Here is a 20946-nt window from a genome sequence, read left to right on the forward strand (position 1 = left end):
ACGGCGCAAAAAAATCAATACGTACTTCCAGTCTGCTGTTTAGGCTCTGCAGTACTGAAGCGTGATGTGTGATAAACATTTTGACAGCCAGTTTGCAAATTGCAATATAATTAGCAGCAGATTATCGGGTTATCGGGTTAAAAGCAATATGCGACCGTTTGATCTTTTTGTTTCCGCACATGCGATTATCATCTATTAGTACTGGAAAGAGATTCTTAATTTATAATTGATTATGTGTAGCTGTTGAATCATACTATTTCAAGCATTTATGACAATTATGGCTAATTAAAAGTTAAAAGAACAACGCACTTGTAACCGAAATCAACTGCTCTACATGTTCTCTGTGCTACAAAGTTGTTATCCAAAAATCAATACACGCACGCATGGGTATGTCATGACATTGTACATTGGTGCATAATTTTTCGCGCTTTTGTCGGGACAAAGGAAATACATGAGGACTTTTTGATGCTAGAATTTGTAAACGTCTCGTTAACATAAATCAATCGGGAGTGTGTTTCGGATTACAAATTATGATTCTCATTTGGGAATTTAACAAAACATTTATATTTGTTTTAAATTTACAATGATTTCAATATTAATTTTGATAAAACCATTTACTCGGCGAAATAAATGTTTTTATAATATTATGCATGAAAAAAACGATTACCAGTAGGATTACACCTGGTTGCTATTATCAGTCTCTTAAGTAACTGGCCACGATTTTATCGTGGAGGAGATCACTGACGGGACCAATTCGTGCGGTAGGTATTACAAAAACATAAAACTGCAATAAACCAATTAAATTATCGATTTATAGTGACACTGGAGTTATTCACGCATAACTGATTCACAACTGTTCTTATCTTAAGTGCATTGGAGCCATACAACGCGCATTCTGTAAACAACGAATCATGAGAATGATTCTTTTTCATTGACTTGGATTCTGATAAGGATGATATTGATGATGATTAGAAAGACGGAATTGAATATTTTTTTAAATGGAAATGTTGTTTATAGCTGACTTTAGAAGGAAGAAATAAAATTATTTTAAGTCTATACATTGTTTAGTTCATGTACACATATTTACCATTTTGTTTTATAAAAAATTGAACAGTTGGCCGTGCACTCATCAACTCTAGACTCCCTATGATCCAAACCCCCTCTTAAAAGGCCACCCCGCTTAGCAGCCAATTTGGCCGTTTCCCTTGACTGGCTGCTTAAGAGGGGTTGGACTGTATACACAAACACTGGTTTTGCGACAGTGGATAAACAATGGTTTGAGACTACACACAAACAGTGGTTTAAGACTGCAGAAAGACATTTGGTTCAGAACAACTGACACACACTATGGGGATGAAATGTTTTCAATATACTGGTTAACCCATTATGCCCAGTGGACTCTCCCATCCTTCTAAATTGGATCAATTTATTTCCAAAATTAGAGGTGTCAAGTATATTTATTTCTATATTTAGAATATTCCACAAAGAAATTCATTCAAGCAAACAGCGCAGACCCAGATGAGACGCCGCATTATGCGGCGTCTCATCTGGGTCTACGCTGTTTGCAATGTCCTTTTTTCAGGACGCTAGGCATAATGGGTTAAGGACAGACACTCATTTCAGGACTACAGACGCTGGCAACAATACAAGCATTGGATCAAAACAGACACAGATTCAAGAGTCAGACAGACATTGATAGACAGACATTGGTTCAAGACAGACACTGGCTACATAAACGACACTGCATGGATACGAATAATCATTAAAGCAGAGAATATGATAGGCAAGCACATGTGAGCTGAATAACACATGAATTGGAGCACATTATACATACCAAACAGACTCAAAGTTGACATGGAGTGGCTACAATCTGCTTATTGTTTGTTCACAAACTGAGTCTATTTGAAGTATTTAATTTCTAATAACAGTATTCCAATTTTAACAAATTTCCACCATATGATCATAAGTCTAATCTTTTAAAAACGTTACAAATACTTAAATAATGATAGGTATTGTTTTAAATGAAAGAGCTAGAGTCAGCATAAAAATCAATAAAAATAAATACTGTACAATCATGTTTATTCATTGGCATGATATTTAATGATTTAAAAAAAGACTTTGGTGGACACGTTAATTCATGGTTATATATTTTTTTTTAGCAAAAATACAATTTGAATTGGTTATTATTTTTATGAGTTTGTGTCAAAAATGTAGATTGATCAACCCGAAAATCAAATACAATTGGGCCATGTTCTGGGAAAACCGGGCTTAATGCATTTGCGGAAAGTGTTGTCCCAGATTAGCCTGTGCAGTCCGCACAGGCTAATCAGGGACGACACTTTCCCCTTTTATGACATTTTTCGTTGATATGAAGTCTCTTCTTTGGCAAAATCCAATTTAGGCGGAAAGTGTCGTCCCTAATTTGCCTGTGCAGACTGCACAGGTTAATCTGGGATGATACTTTATGCATATGTATTATGCCCAGTTTTCTCAGAACACGACTCAATTTAAGTCCCAAGAATAACAATGATTTTACAGTATGAAGGCCCTCTTAAAAACTCTGCATTACTTTGTAAGTATTAACACTGATTTTCTGAATGCACAACAAGTAACACAAAGCAAGCCACAGAAAACATGTGCCTCATTCTTTTAAAATTGGGATTAGCCTGTGCAGTCTGCACAGTCTTATCAGAGAAAACACTGTTTGCTTTTATGTAATTTTGCATTTAAAGAAAGTGTCTTCATAGCAAAAATCCAGTTTTAGTGGAAAGTGTTGTCCCTGATTAGCCTGTGCAAACCCAGTTTTGATAGAAAGAGGCTCACATAAAGCTACACAGTTAGTACCTCCACCTGCTCTAGCATACTGGCGTCACATGACGTGTCAGCTGAATGGTCATGTGACCCTGACACCGTCACGGTTGGCTGAACCTTGGAGAGGATCTTAGAGCAGAGTCGCAGCATACGGAGGATGTGAGCGTCCGGGAGGTGGGAGCAGTGGCGGGTCAGACTTGTGATCAGACTGCACAGGAGGTGGGGAAGATGCTCTGTCTGGGTCTCACTGAACGTCTCCTGTGGGAGAGACATACAGACATATAACATCCTGTGGGAGAGCCATACAGACATATAACATCCTGTGGGAGAGACATACAGACATAAAACATCCTGTGGAAGAGACATACAGACATATAACATCCTGTGGGAGAGACATACAGACATATAACATCCTGTGGAAGAGACATACAGACATATAACATTCCTGTGGGAGAGCCATACAGACATATAACATCCTGTGGGAGAGACATACAGACATATAACATCCCTGGGAGAGACATACAGACATATAACAGATCAGACTATACAGGAGGTGGAACAGATGTACTGTCTGGGTCTCACTGAACGTCTCCTGTGGGAGAGACATACAGACATATTACATCATGTGAGAGAGCCATACAGACATATAACATCCTGTGGGAGAGACATACAGACATATAACATCCTGTGGGAGAGACATACAGGCATATAACATCCTGTGGGAGAGACATACAGACATATAACATCCTGTGGGAGAGAAATACAGACATACATGTGTATAACATCCTGTGGGAGAGACATACAGACATATAACAGATCAAACTGCACAGGGGGTGGGGCAGATGTTCTGTCTGGGTCTCACTGAACATCTCCTGTGTGAGAGACATGCAGACATATAACATCCTGTGGGAGAGACATACAGACATATAACATCCTGTGGGAGAGACATACAGACATATAACAGATCAGACTGCATAGGAGGTGGGGCAGGTGTTCTGTCTGGGTCTTAATGAACGTCTCCTGTGGGAGAAACATATGACATTGTTATGGGAAAACTGGGCTTTATGCATGAGCTTGAAGTGTCGTCACAGATTAGCCTGTGCAGTCCATACAGGCTAAGCATGCTAATCAGGGACAACACTTGCCGCCTTTACTGGATTTGAATTTTTTCTTTAAACCAAAAAATTCCTTAAAAACCGAAAGTGTTGTCCCTGATTTGCCTGCACTAACTGCACAGGCTCATATGGGACAACACTTCATGCAGATGCATTAAGCCCTGTTTTCCCAGAATGAGGCTCATACAGACTCACTGTAACTGGGCAGAACAGGATACAACATGTGAACCCACTCACTGTAACTGGGCAGAACAGGATACAACATGTGAACCCACTCACTGTAACTAGGCAGAACAGGATACAACATGTGAACCCACTCACTGTAACTGGGCCAGAACAGGATACAACATGTGAACCCACTCACTGTAACTGGGCAGAACAGGATACAACATGTGAACCCACTCACTGTAACTAGGCAGAACAGGATACAGCATGTGAAACCCACTCACTGTAACTGGGCAGAACAGGATACAACATGTGAACCCACTCACTGTAACTGGGCAGAACAGGATACAACATGTGAACCCACTCACTGTTACTGGGCAGAACAGGATACAACATGTGAACCCACTCACTGTTACTGGGCAGAACAGGATACAACATGTGAACCCACTTACTGTTACTGCGCAGAACAGGATACAAACATGTGAACCCACTCACTGTTACTGGGCAGAACAGGATACAACATGTGAACCCACTCACTCATGGCAACATGGCAAACAGGTCAATTAACAAATATGATTGGTCAATCAGAGAGATTTAAAATACAATCAAATTTTTAGATTTAAACCTTAAATGAACTGAAAGACAAAGACAAAGTAAAAGTCACTAATCATACTGCTAAGCCCTCAACATGGTTTCAACAATTCCAATTTGTACATGCAGTGTGTTGTTATTACCTTAACATATCAATAGAAGTATATGCAAGACCTGCACAAATTTAAAGAGCCAGAGCTTTGCATCATCTACTTGAAGAAAAATGCGTTACCAGGGATACGATGTCCAGCAGATAGGCCACCAGTGTACACAGCTCGTCTATATCAGCTGACTCCTGGGGCTCAGACATGGACTGGGAACCGGATATCTTCCTGAGGGACCTCTGGCTCCCTGCACACCCATCCTGGCTCCCTATACATGCCTCCTGGTTCCCCACAAACCCCTCATGGCTCCCTGCACACGCCTCCTGGAACTTTCTCGAGGCATAGTCCCAGATGAAGTACGGCTCAAAAGTTCCAAACAGTAGGTTGGCTGTTTTCAAGAGTTCTTCATAATAGCTGTCATCTTTCTTCAAGGCTTGTTTTACAAAAGCAGAGACTTTGCTTGATTTAGAAATGTCATATTCTCTACACAAGCATCTGAATATAGACAGCAGCACACTTTCTAGGATTACTGGACCGATCTCTGGTTTGTCCAGCAGGCTGATGAGGATTCTGAAGGGTTTTAGGACGGCTGAGCGAGCAGATACTGTGTCAGATCCCCCGGGCTTCTCCACCAGTAGCTGTCTCAATGCCTGCACCAGGAGGTCCCGGGAATACCGCTCAAAGTAGGTCATCTCGCCTGATGGAGACTCTGAGACGTCTCCCTTGGATCTTGCTTCCTGAACTTGCACCAGCGTAGTGTTGCTGCCCAGCAACCAGGCATAGAACCTCCTGAATAATGCACACAGAACAAATGAGCTGCGTTATGGGAAAACTGGGCTAAATACATGAACATAGTGTTGTCCTACATTTGCCTGTGCAGTCCACAACAGCTAAGCAGATACAACACTCTCCACTTTTATTAATTATTTTTCTTTCAAATGAAGTATCTTCTAAATGAAAATCCAGTCTAGGCGTAAAGCATCGTCCCTTATTAGCTTATGTGGACTGCAAAGTCTAATCTGGAATATCACTTTACCCACATGCATTAGCCCAGTTTTGGTAGAACAGGGTACAAATGAAAGATAGTTGTGAACAGCCATTGAATATTGTATTTATAAAACAAAATTGAAGGATATAAGGAAGCTTATTTGAATGGTATGATAAAACTGTCACGCTCAATATATAACATCATGAAGCATGGATTGACAAATTAATAAATAAATTTTACTTGATTTCATGTAACAGTTACTTAGGGATTGCCCATTTTTGGAGTATGGCATGTTAGCAAATTTTCAATAAAGACAAAAACATACAGGAATAATAGAAATGTTCTACAAAGCTCAGTATACAAATGATCAAACAAAAAATGATGAACATTTGCAAAAAATTGTTTTTGTCTTGCACAATTTACTTCTTTGTCTAAGATCATAACCTTGTAATCTGTAAATATTCTTGCTTTACACACTCAATCAAGAAGGAAGATTTTTTGTAGTACAAGCATGCCATTTCAGTTTTACAAACATCATCAAGATAGGATGCAGCCTCCATGTACCTGTTGAGGGACATGTCCCTCCTGAGAAGTACAGTGATGGTGGCCAGGACAACACGCGCCATGTCCGCGTGGGTCAGTTGGCGGTTGTGCAGGGGGAAGGCCACCAACAGGAAGTCCAGCATACTTCTCTGTACCAGCACACTGCTGTCCTGTACTGCACTGCACAGCGCCTCAATCTTTAATTGGTAATTCATACTTGGTATTACCCACATCTAACTACATAATTCTTTGTGTATTCGTTTTGTTAATGACATAATAACCAATGGTAGCTTGTATATAATGTAATGCCCTTGCGTTAAAATATCTAAATACATGAAGTTGTCAAAAACACTCAGAGTTCCGGCTGGATAAAAAAACAAAGCACACACGAACGAAATCATGCCTACAATTTATATATCCCTTTGCCTTTCCAAGATGGATAACAAACAGAAACAAGAGATGTGTTTGTCAGAGACACAATGCCCTTTACTGCGCCGCTTTAAATTTTTTATTTTCTATTATATCCCTTTACTTCCCTTGTGAAAATGATCTGTACCTGCCAAATGATATAAAATAGAAATCATCATCCTTTAAAGCTTGTTACTACCCTCGGATTTGTTTTTTTTACCTTTTACCTTTAAGGATGACCTTGACCTTTCAACACTCCAAATGTGCAGCTCCATGAGATACACTTGCATGCCAAATATTAAGTTGCTATCTTCAACATTGCAAAAGTTATAAGCAAGGTTAAAATTTTCAGACAGACGGACAGATTGATGGACGGACAGTTCAACTGCTTTATGCCACCCTACTGGGGGCATAAAAAACATTTGCACTTAAACTTACAGAATGAAATATTGCTCTGAGTTATGTAATTTATTGACTCAAATGTTGAATCCAGAGCAAGAGAACAACCTTCATAGTTGTAAGTAAAAATGGTGTTATAACCTAGGCAAAATAAAGTTATTGAGCACTAGTCAAGAAACTAGCATAAAGCTACTAGAACCAAAATTAAATATTGTATTCTTACATGAATAGTGTGTGAGTTTGTACATACAGGAACAAAATTTCCACTTTCTTATTGTCCAATTATGGACAGAAAACCGGGCATTATGCATGTGCGTAAAGTGTGGTCCCAGATTAGCCTGTGCAGTCCACACAGGCTAATCAGGGACGACACTTTCTGCTGACATTTTTCGTTAAAATGAAGTCTCTTCTTAGCAAAAATCCAATTAAGGCAGAAAGTGTCGTCCCTGATGAGCCTGTGCGGACTGCACAGGCTAATCTGGGGCGACACTTTACGCACATGCATTACGCCCAGTTTTCTCATAACAAGATACATATTTTAAGGAGTATTCAGATGCTTACCATGAGGCTGATGTTGAGGCCGACCATGTGCAGCTGGTCCTCCATGGTCTGTTTCTTGTTGTAGTGGGCCATGAGGAAGGTGATGGCCGCCAGACGGACGGACGGACAGCTGTGTACGCACTCCCAGAGACAGGTGTAGAAGTATGGGGGGTCTGTGCACTCACAGAAGTCTAGCAACAGGGCATCAGTCCTGTAAACAGGAGATATCATTCAACAATGCTTATGGTATTTTTGATGATTTAGTTTATAAATAATTATTAGCTCGACTGTTTTCAGAGAAAACCCGAGGTATTGTCATAGCCAGCTCGTCGTGTCCGTCGTCTTGTCGTTTCCTCTGTGTCGTGCTCAAACCTTAACATTGTGCCAAGGTTTGGAACATTGGCTCTAAAATCAAAGTGCTTCCACCTACAACTTTGAAACTTCATATGTAGCTGCACCTTGATGAGCTCTACATGCCACGCCCATTTTTGGGTCACTAGGTCAAAGGTCAAGGTCACTGTGACCTCTTAAAAAAAAAATTGTGACAAGCTTTCATTTATTATACAAAAGGGCCAAGATGGCCCTTGTTCGCTCACCTGAGAGGAGTCTGTTCATTCAATCTTTACCAAATGTCAAACTTGATCTAGATATTGTCCAGACAAACATCCTGGTCAAGTTTCATCATTATTTCATCTGCGAGTCATGATCAATGTACCTACAAAGTTTCATGATCCTAGGCGTAAGCATTCTTGAGTTATCATCCGGAAACCATTTTTCTAAGTTGAGTCAGTGATCTTGACAGCCATTGTGTGAATACGTTTTTTGGCACTGTGACCTTGGCCTTTGACATAGTGACCCGATAATCAATAGGGGTCATCTGCGAGTCATGATCAATATACCTATGAAGTTTCATGAATCTAAGCATAAGCGTTCTTGAGTTATCATCCAGAAACCATTTTAATATTTCAGGTCACTGTGACCTTGACCTTTGACCTAGTGACCTAAAAATCTGTAGGGGTCATCTGCGAGTCATGATCATTCTACCTATGAAGTTTCATGATCCTAGGCATAAGCTTTCTTGAGTTATCATCAAGATACCATTTTACTATTTCAGGTCACCGTGACCTTGACCTTTGACCTAGTGACCTGAAAATCAATAGGGGTCATCTGCCAGTCATGATCAATATACCTATGAAGTTTCATGATCCTAGGCATAAGCGTTCTTGAGTTATCATCTGGAAACATTTTACTATTTCGAGTCACCGTGACCTTGACCTTTGACCTAGTGACCTGAAAATCAATAGGGATCATCTACGAGTCATGATCAATGTACCTAGGAAGTTTCATGATCCTAGGCCAAAGCGTTCTTGAGTTATCATCCGGAAACCATTTCATCATGACCTTGACCTTTGACCTAGTGACCTGAAAATCAATAGGGGTCATCTATGAGTTATTATCAATGTACCTTTGAAGTTTCATGATCCTAAGCCAAAGCGTTTTTGAGTAATCATCCGGAAACCATTTTACTATTTCGGGTCATCGTGACCAAGACCTTTGACCTAGTGACCTGAAAATCGATAGGGGTTATCTGCGAGTCATGAAAAATGTTTCTATTAAGTTTTATGATCCTAGGCATAAGCGTTCTTGAGTTATCATCCGGAAACCATTTTACTGCTTTGGGTCACCATGACCTTGACCTTTGACCTAGTGACCTGAAAATCAATAGGGGTCATTTGCGAGTCATGATCAATGTATCTATGAAGTTTCATGATCCTAGGTATAAGTGTTCTTGAGTTATCATCCGGAAATCATTTTACTATTTCGGGTCATCGTGACCTTGACCTTTGACTTAGTGACCTGAAAATCAATAGGGGTCATCTGCGAGTCATGATCAATGTACCTATGAAGTTTCATGATCCTTGGCATAAGTGCTCTTGAGTTATCATCCTGAAACCATCTGGTGGGCGGACGGACCGACATGAGCAAAACAATATACCCCCTCTTCTTCGAAAGGGGGGGGGGGAGGCATAATGAGGAAACAGCCCTCCCCCTCCCCCCCCCAGCAGCCATGTTATTCAATTTACCGGAACCATTTTTTAACTCAACTCTCGTATCAAGGAAACAAATGTTCTGAGCAAATTTCATGAAAATTGGGCCAAAAATGTGACTTCTACTGTGTTCACATGTTTTCACTATATACATATAGAGATAAATGCCCCGCCCACTGGCGGCCATGTTTTTTCACCCATCCCAACCATTTTCACACTCATCCGAGATATCAATAAAACCAATGTTTTGACCAATTTTTATGATGATTGGGCAAAAATTGTGACTTCTAGAGTGTTTACAAGGTTTCTCTATAGCCAAATAAGGAAAACTGTCCCGCCCACTGGCGGCCATGTTTTTCAACGGATCGGAACCACTTTTGAACCAAACCAAGATATCATTAAGACAAACGTTTTGACAAAGTTACATGAAGATTGAGCATGAAATGTGACTTCTACAGTGTTTACAAGGTTTTTCTTTTTTTTTGACCTAGTGACCTAGTTTTTGACCCGGCACAACCCAGTTTTGAACTAGGCCGAGATTTCATTGGGACAAAGCTTCTGACCAAGTTTTTTTCTGACCAAGTTTCATGAAGATGGGACAAGAAATGTGGCCTCTAGAGTGTTTACCAGCAAATGTTAACGAACGGACGGACATACTAAGGACAAATACCAGTCACAAAAGCTCACCTGAGCAATCAGGTGAGCTAAAAATGCACCCGCAGCCGAGCATTGGCAACCGTTATGCAGTGCCCTTGTTTGTGTTCAACATACTATGGAATTGTTACAATTTTTTAAACCTAGATCATTCCCTTATAAATGTTCTAAGAACATTTAAAATAAAACTTCATCCTTCACACATGTTAGTATTTACCCTAAGCCTTATACTTTAACCGGGTGAATGCATGACAATGTTCATAATAAGATTTCTTTTTTTTCAAATCCACCATAATGATATCAATAACATAATTATAATGTGTCAAACAAAGTTCAATGAAATGGAATAGTTTGACCTTGACTTACTGGTCATAGAACTCTGAGCCTTCCTCGAGACCTGGTAACAGGCCCAGTAGCAGTCCATTGAGGCCGGGTTTGATCCTGCGCCCCAGCGTCACAAAGTGGTGCTCATATATCAGGAGCAGCACTGGCTTCACATTCATGGCAGAGTAACTGAGCAGCGGGAACAGTCCTGCGCTGTAGATGAACAGGTCCTGGGCAAGCCGGTCGGTGCCTATGCATTTGAAGATGATGTCATACGTCTCCAGGGCCTTCATGTGTACACCGCTGGGAAGGGCGGGATGCAGACACTGGGCCAGTCTCTTGCCTATAGTCACCCGCTTGGGAATCACAGGGTACCGCACATGGGCAAGCAACACCTGCAGTAAACAATTGAATCACTGGGTACCACACATGACCAGCAAAACCTGCAACAACCGATGGAATCACTGAGTACCACACATGGGCTAGCAAAACGTGCAATAACCAATGGAAATATTAAGCTACAGTTCAATTTGCCCGTACATCAGTCATATTATTTTTCATGAAGAAATACATTTCTGAGTTTAACATGCTTATCAATCGGTATAAATGATGTTACAGCAGGTAATAAATAATTTCTCGAAGTTGTCAAACATTTTGTCCATGGACAACCATTTTAAGAAACATTGTAAAATAATGAATGACCAGACCTATTTCAATTTCACAAAAGCCTGCGTAGATATAATTTTTTAGTTTATCCGTTTTACCCTATTTTAATGCTACTTCTTAATCTGAATTGCCAAACAACTGATCAAAGTTACACAAATATATGATAAATATTAGAAAATAGTCATACCTAAACTCTGTGTATCAAATAGCACTACTGATATTCCATGTAAATGTTGATGTACACAGGGTTGTCATTATTAACCGATTGCCGATCAAATTCATCGGTTAAAATCGCCAGAAAATCGGTTGTTTTTCCCGAATCTTAAAAATTGCGATCTGAAGTTTTGATCACTCAAACCGACAATAATTGACGAGGAATAACCGTAGTATAGTAGAGCGACGCCCGGTCATTCAGTCAGTCCATTAACACCGCCTTAGAGCTACTGTTTTCAATGAATTTCTCAGCGAGTGGCCAATATTGATTTTTCCAGCTGTCAATCAAATTCTTCTTGGAAAGCACGTCAACCAATCAGCGCTCAGGCAGCCGAATACACGCCGACCCCACGTGAAACTGTATCAAATAGCTGTACATTTCAGCTGTGACCGTATCTCAACGAATGTAGCACTGTAGAGCGTAATTAACTAGTTTTTTTAGTTAAAGAAAATGTTTCCACAGATTAAAAAATGCTCTTCGATTTTCGACCAAAATAAAAGATATAAGCGACCTCTGCGCTACGAAGTTGTTATTCAGCATCTAAATATTAAAGTCCACGCTTTCCCCGAGGAAGAATGACGTGATGTTATACATGAAGTCTAATTTTGGCATGATTTTCATCTGTACATGAAAAACACGAGAAATGTGTCTCTGTTGCTAGAATTTTCTTAATTTTCCGTGAATAATGAAATCTGAAAATGATTTCGGATAACACATTTAATTATACGTATTTGAAAATATTTCAATTAAATAATTCATTTTGTTATACAAATGGTCATAACACATAATGTAATAAGTAGGTAAATAACGTGTTTTGAGATTGCCAAACTACGCATACATATAGGTCTACATGCATGAATGACCTGACAAGTTACATCACGATCCGGAATGAAAACTACTCGGTAAAATTTAAAGAAAGACGCGTTTTTATTCTCAGAAATTCACTTTAACATTCGCAAACTTTTCTGAAAGGAGGTGCATGTAACAGTTTAGATTGAGTCGTTGATATGTCGTAATTACTAAATATAAACGGTTCTCAATGATCTCAAATCGCGTCACGTGATTCACGCATGTTCAATGGGAATTCCCCAATCCCACTATTCAATTTGTATATGCACTTGCGTTAAATGGCGGACGACATTCATCGTCAATATAGACCATAATTTGGTTTTGAAAAAAAGAAATCGTAATAAAACTGAATTATCGGGTAATGGATAGAATTGGAACATGCAAAGATCTATCAATATAATATGCTTTTACATTGTACAGTATACTAAAAATGTGAAAATCTTAAAATGTTCTATTCTTTTTATACCTCATTTTAACTGTTTATGCTCTGAGAATAGCAGTATTTTGTCCCTAAAATGTCTAGAATTCGTTTTCGGTCAGGGGGCTTCGCCCCCCTGACCCCCTACCAGGGCCTAGCCCTGGATCTACAGGGGGGGGGTCACGCGGCCCCCTTGACCCCCGGCCAAATCGGTTACTATTCCAAAATAATCCTTTGTTTACAATCATAATGACAACCCTGGTACAGTATATTAGCAAACGAAAGGGCCCACCTTATTAAGTTTTCCAAGTGCTGATATCAGATCTGCCCATTCACTCGTCGAGTCAAAACTCTTGAGTGCTTTCTCGACCTGGGTGATGTAGGAACGGTACTTGCTGTCATTGAGTAATTCACACTCCTCGGCAAGGATTGACAGGGCACTCATGACTGGTCAGGAACTTGAGGAAGTGGTACTATCTAAAGTGTAAAAAGTATGCCTGTCAATGGTCAGGAAGTGGTTCTATCTAAAGTGTAGAAAGTATGCCTGTCAATGGTCAGAAAGTGGTTCTATCTAAAGTGTAGAAAGTATGCCTGTCAATAGTCAGGAAGTGGTTCTATCTAAAGTGTAGAAAGTATGCCTGTCAAGCAATCCAAATTCCTCGCATAGTCTTTCCAGGTACTCAAAATAAAACCAGTGTAATCATACAGAAAATTATTAGTAAACGCATAGAAAAGTGTAAATACACTGCACTCTGAAAATTTAGCAAAAGTGGAACTGAAATTGATGCACACTGACTGGTTAGAAATGCACAGGTGACATTAACGTACAACATTGTTCAGGCAAGTGTTTAGTCAAGAAATCTATAAGAAATACAAATTAAACATTATAACACCTAAATAATATTTTTAAGATATCATATTTAGTACCAATATTGTGTATTGATACACTTAATTGCATCTTTATAAAATTTGAGTTAGTATATATGGCATCAGAGTAAAGGTGTTTGGAAGACAAACCCATCGACAATTTCACAAAACAAAGCTATGAATAAGCAGTATAATTTTTTTGAAGAAGGACTTCAATAAATTAAATTACAAAAATAATTTGAAATGGCGCGGCAGATGCCAACGCGTATCCCCACGCTGCATGTTTGACCCAGGGAGCGTCCCAGGGTTGGTAATGGGGCCATGCATAGTTGAGATTGACCATATTGTCATAAGTGATGTTCAGTATCAATTTGACGTAAATCGGTGTAGAAATGAAAAAAAATAATGTAAAATAACATAAAAAATAACATCTCTGACATGGCCCAACCCCAACCCCATAACTTTTGACCCAGTGGTCAGATCAAAATTCCAAATAGTGCAGGGTCGCACATATGCTCATAGCTACCATGTGTGTAAGTTTCAAGGTTCTAGTGCTTATAGTATAGGAGGAGATAGTGGCCAGGACGGACCAACGGACGGATAGCGGAGACAACCACAATATCCCCACGCTTTTAAAAAGCGTGGCGATAATAACAAGGGCTGTTTGTAAAACATGCATGCCCCCCATATGGGCTCTAAGTTGTAGTGACAGCCATTTTGTAAATATGTTTTTTGTCACTGTGACCTTGACCTTTGACCTAGTGACCTGAAAATCAATAGGGGTCATCTGCTAGTCATGATCAATCTACCTATCAAGTTTCATGATCCTAGGCATAAGGGTTCTTGAATTATCATCAGGAAACCATTTTACTATTTCGGGTCACTGTGACCTTGACCTTTGACCTAGTGACCTGAAAATCAATAGGGGTCATCTGCCAGTCATGATCAATGTACCTATCAAGTTTCATGATCCTAGGCATAAGCGTTCTTGAGTTATCATCAGGAAACCATTTTACTATTTCGGGTCACCGTGACCTTGACCTTTGACCTAGTGACCTGAAAATCAATAGGGGTCATCTGCTAGTCATGATCAATCTACCTATCATGTTTCATGATCCTAGGCATAAGGGTTCTTGAATTATCATCAGGAAACCATTTTACTATTTCTGGTCACCGTGACCTTGACCTTTGACCTAGTGACCTGAAAATCAATAGGGGTCATCTGCTAGTCATGATCAATCTACCTATGAAGTTTCATGATCCTAGGCATAAGCGTTCTTGAATTATCATCCGGAAACCATTTTACTATTTCGGGTCACAGTGACCTTGACCTTTGACCTAGTGACCTCAAAATCAATAGGGGTCATCTGTGAGTCATGATCAATGTACCTATGAAGTTTCATGCGTTCTTGAGCTATCGTCTTGACAACCACCTGGTGGAAGGACCGACAGACCGACATGAGCAAAGCAATATACCCCCTCTTCTTCGAAGGGGGGCATAATAAATTATATAATTATAATTATCAATTATATGTACTTGCTAGTGTGTTTAATTCTTCATGAGGTATTGAAAGTGTACAATGTGTATTCAATCAACCATACAACAGAGCCCTATAAAAAGCAAGAATGATTCAAAAAGCAAATTACACAACAGTATTTAAATGTAATGATCAGTTTCTTTTACATTTGATGATTTTTTGTAACATGAAATGAAACTATTGATGAATATCAACCTACAACTGAAAAAACAAAACTGTGCCTGATGCCAATTATAGTGTATACATGTATATTGGAATCTCTTCACTAGTTAGTATGAGTGATACATAAATAGCATTTATATACATGTATCAGAAATCGACATTGTTTTTATGTTTTGTTAAAACTTGGCAGTGATCTTTTTTGTTTTTATTTGTTACAGCCTGTGCCATTTGAATTGGGAAAATAAGCGTGATAAACCGTGAAATTGGGAAAAATAGTGTGATAAACCATGAAATTGGGAAAAATTAAGCATTATAAATATTATTATAAGTAACAGAATTAATATTATTGTTATGTGCATGTTCAGAGTGTTTTCTAGCTATATATTTTGTAGGATGTTTAAAAAATAAAGTTGAGATCTAGAGTTAAGAAATAATAATTAAGTCATAAGAGACTTCTTCCTTAAAAAAAACAAAACAAAACAAAACAAGAGCTGTCACTATAGGATGACTTATGCCCCCTATAAACGCTTAATAGAAGTTATGAGCTTTTTTTAGAAACCTAAACACAGATTTCGAAACCTAAACACAGACCCTAAGTTCAAGGTCAAGGTCACAGGGGTCAAAATGTGTGCGCATATGGAAAGGCCTTGTCCGTATACACATGCATACCAAATATGAAGGTTATATCTCAAGGGACATGGAAGTTATGAGCATTTTTCGAAACCTAAACGCAGATTTCGAAACCTAAACGCGGACCCTAACTTCAAGGTCAAGGTCACAGGGGTAACAATTTTTGTGCGCATGGAAAGGCCTTGTCCATATACACATGCATACCAAATATGAAGGTTATATCTCAAGGGACATAGAAGTTATGAGCATTTTTCGAAACCTAAACGCAGATTTCAAAACCTAAACGCGGACCCTAAGTTCAAAGTCAAGGTCACAGGGGTAAAAAATTGTGTGGGTATGGAAAGGCCTTGTCCATATACACATGCATACCAAATATGAAGGTTATATCTCAAGGGACATAGAAGTTATGAGCATTTTTCGAAACCTAAATGCAGATTTCGAAACCTAAACGCGGACCCTAAGTTCAAGGTAACAGGGGTAAAAAAATTTGTGCGTATGGAAAGGCCTTGTCCATATACACATGCATACCAAATATGAAGGTTATATCTCAAGGGACATAGAAGTAATGAGCATTTTTCGAAACCTAAAAGCAGATTTCGAAACCTAAATGCGGACCCTAAGTTCAAGGTCAAGGTCACAGGGGTAAAAAATTTTGTGCGTATGGAAAGGCCTTGTCCATATACACATGCATACCAAATATGAGGTTATATCTCTAGGGACATAGAAGTTATGAGCATTTTTTGAAACCTTAACGCAAAGTGTGATGGAAAGACAGACGGACAGTCCAATCACTATATGCCACCTTTTCTTCGAAAAGGGGGCATAACATTTTATTTTTTTTGGAAATTGGGCTTTTTTGGGATGTTTTGGTCAGATTTTGGGGAAAAAAAACGTGGAATTTTGCGATAGGGAAGAAGCCTAAAATCAGTGGTAATTTGGGCAAAAAAAATCACTGCTTGGGTCAAACTTAAGTGCTTTTTTTAGGATGTCATTTGTACATTGCCGTAATATAGACTTCACACGTAATAACAGAGTTTTAATTGACCAGTACCCGCTCAATATGTTACTGTTTGGAAGTAAATTGCATAATTATTGAATACTTTAATTTTATGAATTAAACGGATAAGCATCTTTACAGTGTATAGTTACTGATCATCTAATTTAGACAAATGACTTTTATTTTTTACAATATGTTACATACCTTATTTGAGCAACAGTTAATTATTTTGGTGTAAATTCAGGTTTTTTTTTGGCCCCATTTTATAGCCGAAATTCGGCTATGTTCCCAATCCCAAAAAGTATACTTTTTTCCCAAAATGTGGCAAAAATTTCCCAATTGCCAAAAAAAAAAAAAGTTTTTTTTTTTTTAGAAAGAAGTCTTATGTGTATTTTATCTCAATTACATCTAACAAAGTATTATATGATTTTTTTTCTTTTAATTTGAATGATTATAAAGAGTTAAATCAAATTTAGTATTTCCCTAATCAGTGGACTTTTCGTGTGGAAAAAAAGGCTTATGAATTTATTTTCCCAATTTCATGAAAAGGCCGATAAAATTCCCAATTCCAAAGCCATGGGCTATCTTCCCAAAAAGTGGAAAAAAAACCCTGAAATTACTCAACTAAATGCTTGCTAAATACTACTACCCAATGAGAAAAAAAGTTGGTATCATAAATTGTGTTTGTTACCATACTTTGCCATCTGTGTTTTATGACACTATGTTGTTAGTTAGTTTTGACAATATATGATCAAAACAGGGACCTATATTTTTTGCAAATTGTTCCCTTATCAAAACAAATCACTTTGTGCTGATTAAAGAGGCAATTAAACACCGGAATAAAAATGCTCAAACAAATTTAAGATTAATGTAAACAATCAAATCAAAACAATTAAATTACTCACGAAAATGTATTCAATGTGTTACAGTGTTAGTTTTCCCAGACAATTACCAAAGCAGTCAGTTAAATTATATGCTGTGTGTATGGAATCAATGTATTTTTTATCCTTATTTGTTTCGGTACATTAACTTTAATTTATTCTGGAAGTTGTATGAATTTTGATGGTTTTTCTTGTTATAGAAAACTGGTCGCTAAGATGTGTGGTCTTAAAGAGCTCCAGATAATTTTTTCAGCCAAGGGGTATTTCACTCATGAAATTTTTAATTGATGAGTAAAAATCAAAATCCGATAATTTTAAGGAGTATTTATGTACAAAGCCATTGTCTGTGACCTTATTTCCGTCATGTTTCTTTCTCTGCACCAATTCTATTATAACATATGTTAATATACTGTCAATAATAGGGCGTACTATTTTTTCTGGTCATTACTTTTTGTTTTATTTACATGACAAAAAAACACAAACACATGCAGACGCAGCGGAATACATCACAAAAAGAAAAGCGCGGTCGGGACAGAGACTGCCGGTCAGGACGGAACAGATCGTGACGGTCATATGAAAAACAAGCAAGCAGCAAGTTTACGCATTACATTATGATTCAAGTGGATTCATTGATGGCAAACCGGATTTCTATATATCAAACAGATTAAACATGTGCTTAGTTACGTAATCTGAATGGTAAGCAGGTGGTATCCGTAAAACTTGTTTATTATATGTATATTTCGGCTGCCATTTAAAAAGTGCTTGAAGGAAAAATGTTTTTCCATAGTGCAACACAAGAGATGAACTGATAGCAAACATAATACATGTATTCTTGAAGTTGGGCGATTCGGGTTTTATTGAATGTGATGTTTTCACCAGCAGCGTATATCGATTCTCAACAATGCAGCGGGGAGCCCGTTGTGTCAACATCGACCTCTATCGTGGGCCAAAATGAAATGATACCGTTCTGACTGAGGTGTAAATCAGGTCGGGAACCACATTCTATACTTAGATGGTGTTTCATTACGTTTTTACCAGTGTGGACACAATGACGGGAACCAGTCATGTTTACATGAATTTATATGCATGTATAAACGGCTAAAAGGCATTGAAATTGGACACAATGCGTAATCCGAATTTAACCAGGAGTTTATTTACTCACCACAATTTTAAGTCATGAGTATTTTCTATTTGTTCATGCGTATTTTACGCCATCTTATCTGGCCCTCTGAGATGTACAGATTTTTTTGGAAACTACATAATAATGAGAACAAACAGCATGTTCAGTTGGTATTTAATTTTAAGTAAAACTATTAACAACAACAGTATAATAGTTTAAAAATGAATTTTTCTTTTACATTAATGTTTAATGCAGACATCAATGTGTAAAATAATATCAGGGTTTTTTTTTAGAAAAAGGGGAAGACGCTGGACGCTGGGTAAAAGGGGAAAATAGAGCAAGAAAGAGAAATATTTGGGGAAAAAATAAAAACTGTTCATTTCAATGTCTATAACTCACCTACAGACTTCAGAGTGTTTTTTTTTAGAAAAAGAGGCATGTCTCTGACCTTTTTGTTCTTAAACACATGAACAAGTATGATATTAAAGTCAAAGTCCTATATAAAGTTGCAGGGGTAGATCTAATAATGGGAAATGTTTTCAACTGGGGCCGGGGAACGATGTCAATATTCGGATTTCAATTTCATGATGAATGGGTAGACGATCTAGATCTGCTACAGTATTGGAAGGGAAAGGTGCGGCTGCCGATTGTCTACTTTCACTTTCACAATAATCCGACAGTATTAATCGATGTTGATTACATGTACCTCCGAATCCTGCTGGGTTTCAACGGTTTTTGATGATTCATTCTTAAAAAATGTGTCAACGCAATTAATATTTTCAGAGTCCGAACGTTTTATTTTGTTCTTGTATGAACGCCAATTATGAGACTTTTTTCTGTCTTAACGTTTATATCTTGGCTTTCACATAACCCGGATGAAAATTCGACTGGTTTCCGGTAATTAATTGACGAAACACCCTTCTTGCGCAAGACTGGAATCCAGTAAAATAGTCACATGATTAATACGATTAGTTGCCCGGTTTCCATGACGTAATTTAAGAGCTAAATTTTGAATCCCTGGGATTCCCAGATTTGAGTGTTCGTCGGGGGAGAGAGCGAGATCGTTGTACATGGTACAAATTGGATAAGTGTCGACTTCCCAAAAGGAAAAAAAAATTCTTTGAGGGTCAAATATTATATTTTGGTGGAAAATTATATTTTGGGAGGGGAAATGTTTTTTTAGCGGAAAAATATTGGTAGGGGAAGACGCCGAATATCTGCGTCACTTTCTTAGTAAAAAAAACCCCTGAATATTAAATGTATGATATTGAATTATTGTGAACGCTTATATGAATACCCAACTTTTTGCCAACCAGTGGCCGCAGTCTAAACTTTGCAGGTGCAAATGACATCACTTGTCAACTCAACTGGTCTATAAAAAACTTCCTTATCAAACAAAATACTTATGTCCATTCCAACAAGGTAGCAAAACAAACAATATGCACTAAAACCAATTGATATGACAATAACACATGATTGTTATGAATGACGAGTGAAGTTAAAACAATAAAAATCGCTGTTTTAAGTGTTTCACAAACTTACTGAAAAAATTCAAGTATAACAACTAAAACAAAAATCAAGTAAATCAGCTGACTGAAACAGTGACGTGATATTTATATTTGCAATTGATCTAAAGTGCAAGAACAAACAAATCAAAAAGGTCACCTGACGAAGCAACTATATGCGCATTTCACTTGATGTTATAGACTATTTAATTAAACAATAAAACATATTTTTTTAGACAACATTTTGCAATGTGTATTTTTAAGTTTGACACATAACAAGTAGAAAACTACATCGACACCGGTATATACGAATTAATTTATCGTTGTAAGCAAAATAAAAATATTGAGTGGCGCATACAAGCTTATTATAAAATCAACTGCTCCATTTTAAGTTTTTATTCATTTATTT

At 38.0% G+C, this 20946-nt stretch overlaps 2 protein-coding genes across 2 annotated transcripts in view; both read right to left on the minus strand.

Annotated features, from left to right (window-relative positions):
* Window positions 1–20946, minus strand: part of LOC127849774 (putative uncharacterized protein DDB_G0282499) — a 465276-nt gene that overhangs the window by 366406 nt on the left and 77924 nt on the right. The gene's annotated exons all lie outside the window — the stretch shown is intronic.
* LOC127851936 (protein dopey-1-like) lies at window positions 2494–20828 on the minus strand. The gene is made up of 7 exons (XM_052385929.1): window positions 20698–20828; window positions 13130–13314; window positions 10733–11085; window positions 7686–7875; window positions 6339–6514; window positions 4915–5575; window positions 2494–3069 (listed from the first exon to the last, which is right to left on the minus strand). The coding sequence occupies exons 2-7, from the start codon at window positions 13280–13282 to the stop codon at window positions 2830–2832; spliced, it is 1773 nt and encodes a 590-aa protein (XP_052241889.1). The 5' UTR covers window positions 13283–13314; window positions 20698–20828; the 3' UTR covers window positions 2494–2829.

This window comes from Dreissena polymorpha, chromosome 11, assembly GCF_020536995.1.
Source record: "Dreissena polymorpha isolate Duluth1 chromosome 11, UMN_Dpol_1.0, whole genome shotgun sequence".
NCBI classification, from domain to species: Eukaryota; Metazoa; Mollusca; class Bivalvia; order Myida; family Dreissenidae; genus Dreissena; species Dreissena polymorpha.

Coding starts and splice junctions, on each gene's coding strand:
- LOC127851936 (XM_052385929.1), bottom strand. CDS start 13,282: ATGAGTGCCCTGTCAATCCTTGCCGAGGAGTGTGAATTACTCAATGAC. Junction 11,086..13,129: donor CACTTGGAAAACTTAATAAG/GTGGGCCCTTTC, acceptor TGTTTACTGCAG/GTGTTGCTTGCCCATGTGCG. Junction 5,576..6,338: donor AGGGACATGTCCCTCAACAG/GTACATGGAGGC, acceptor TGCATTATTCAG/GAGGTTCTATGCCTGGTTGC.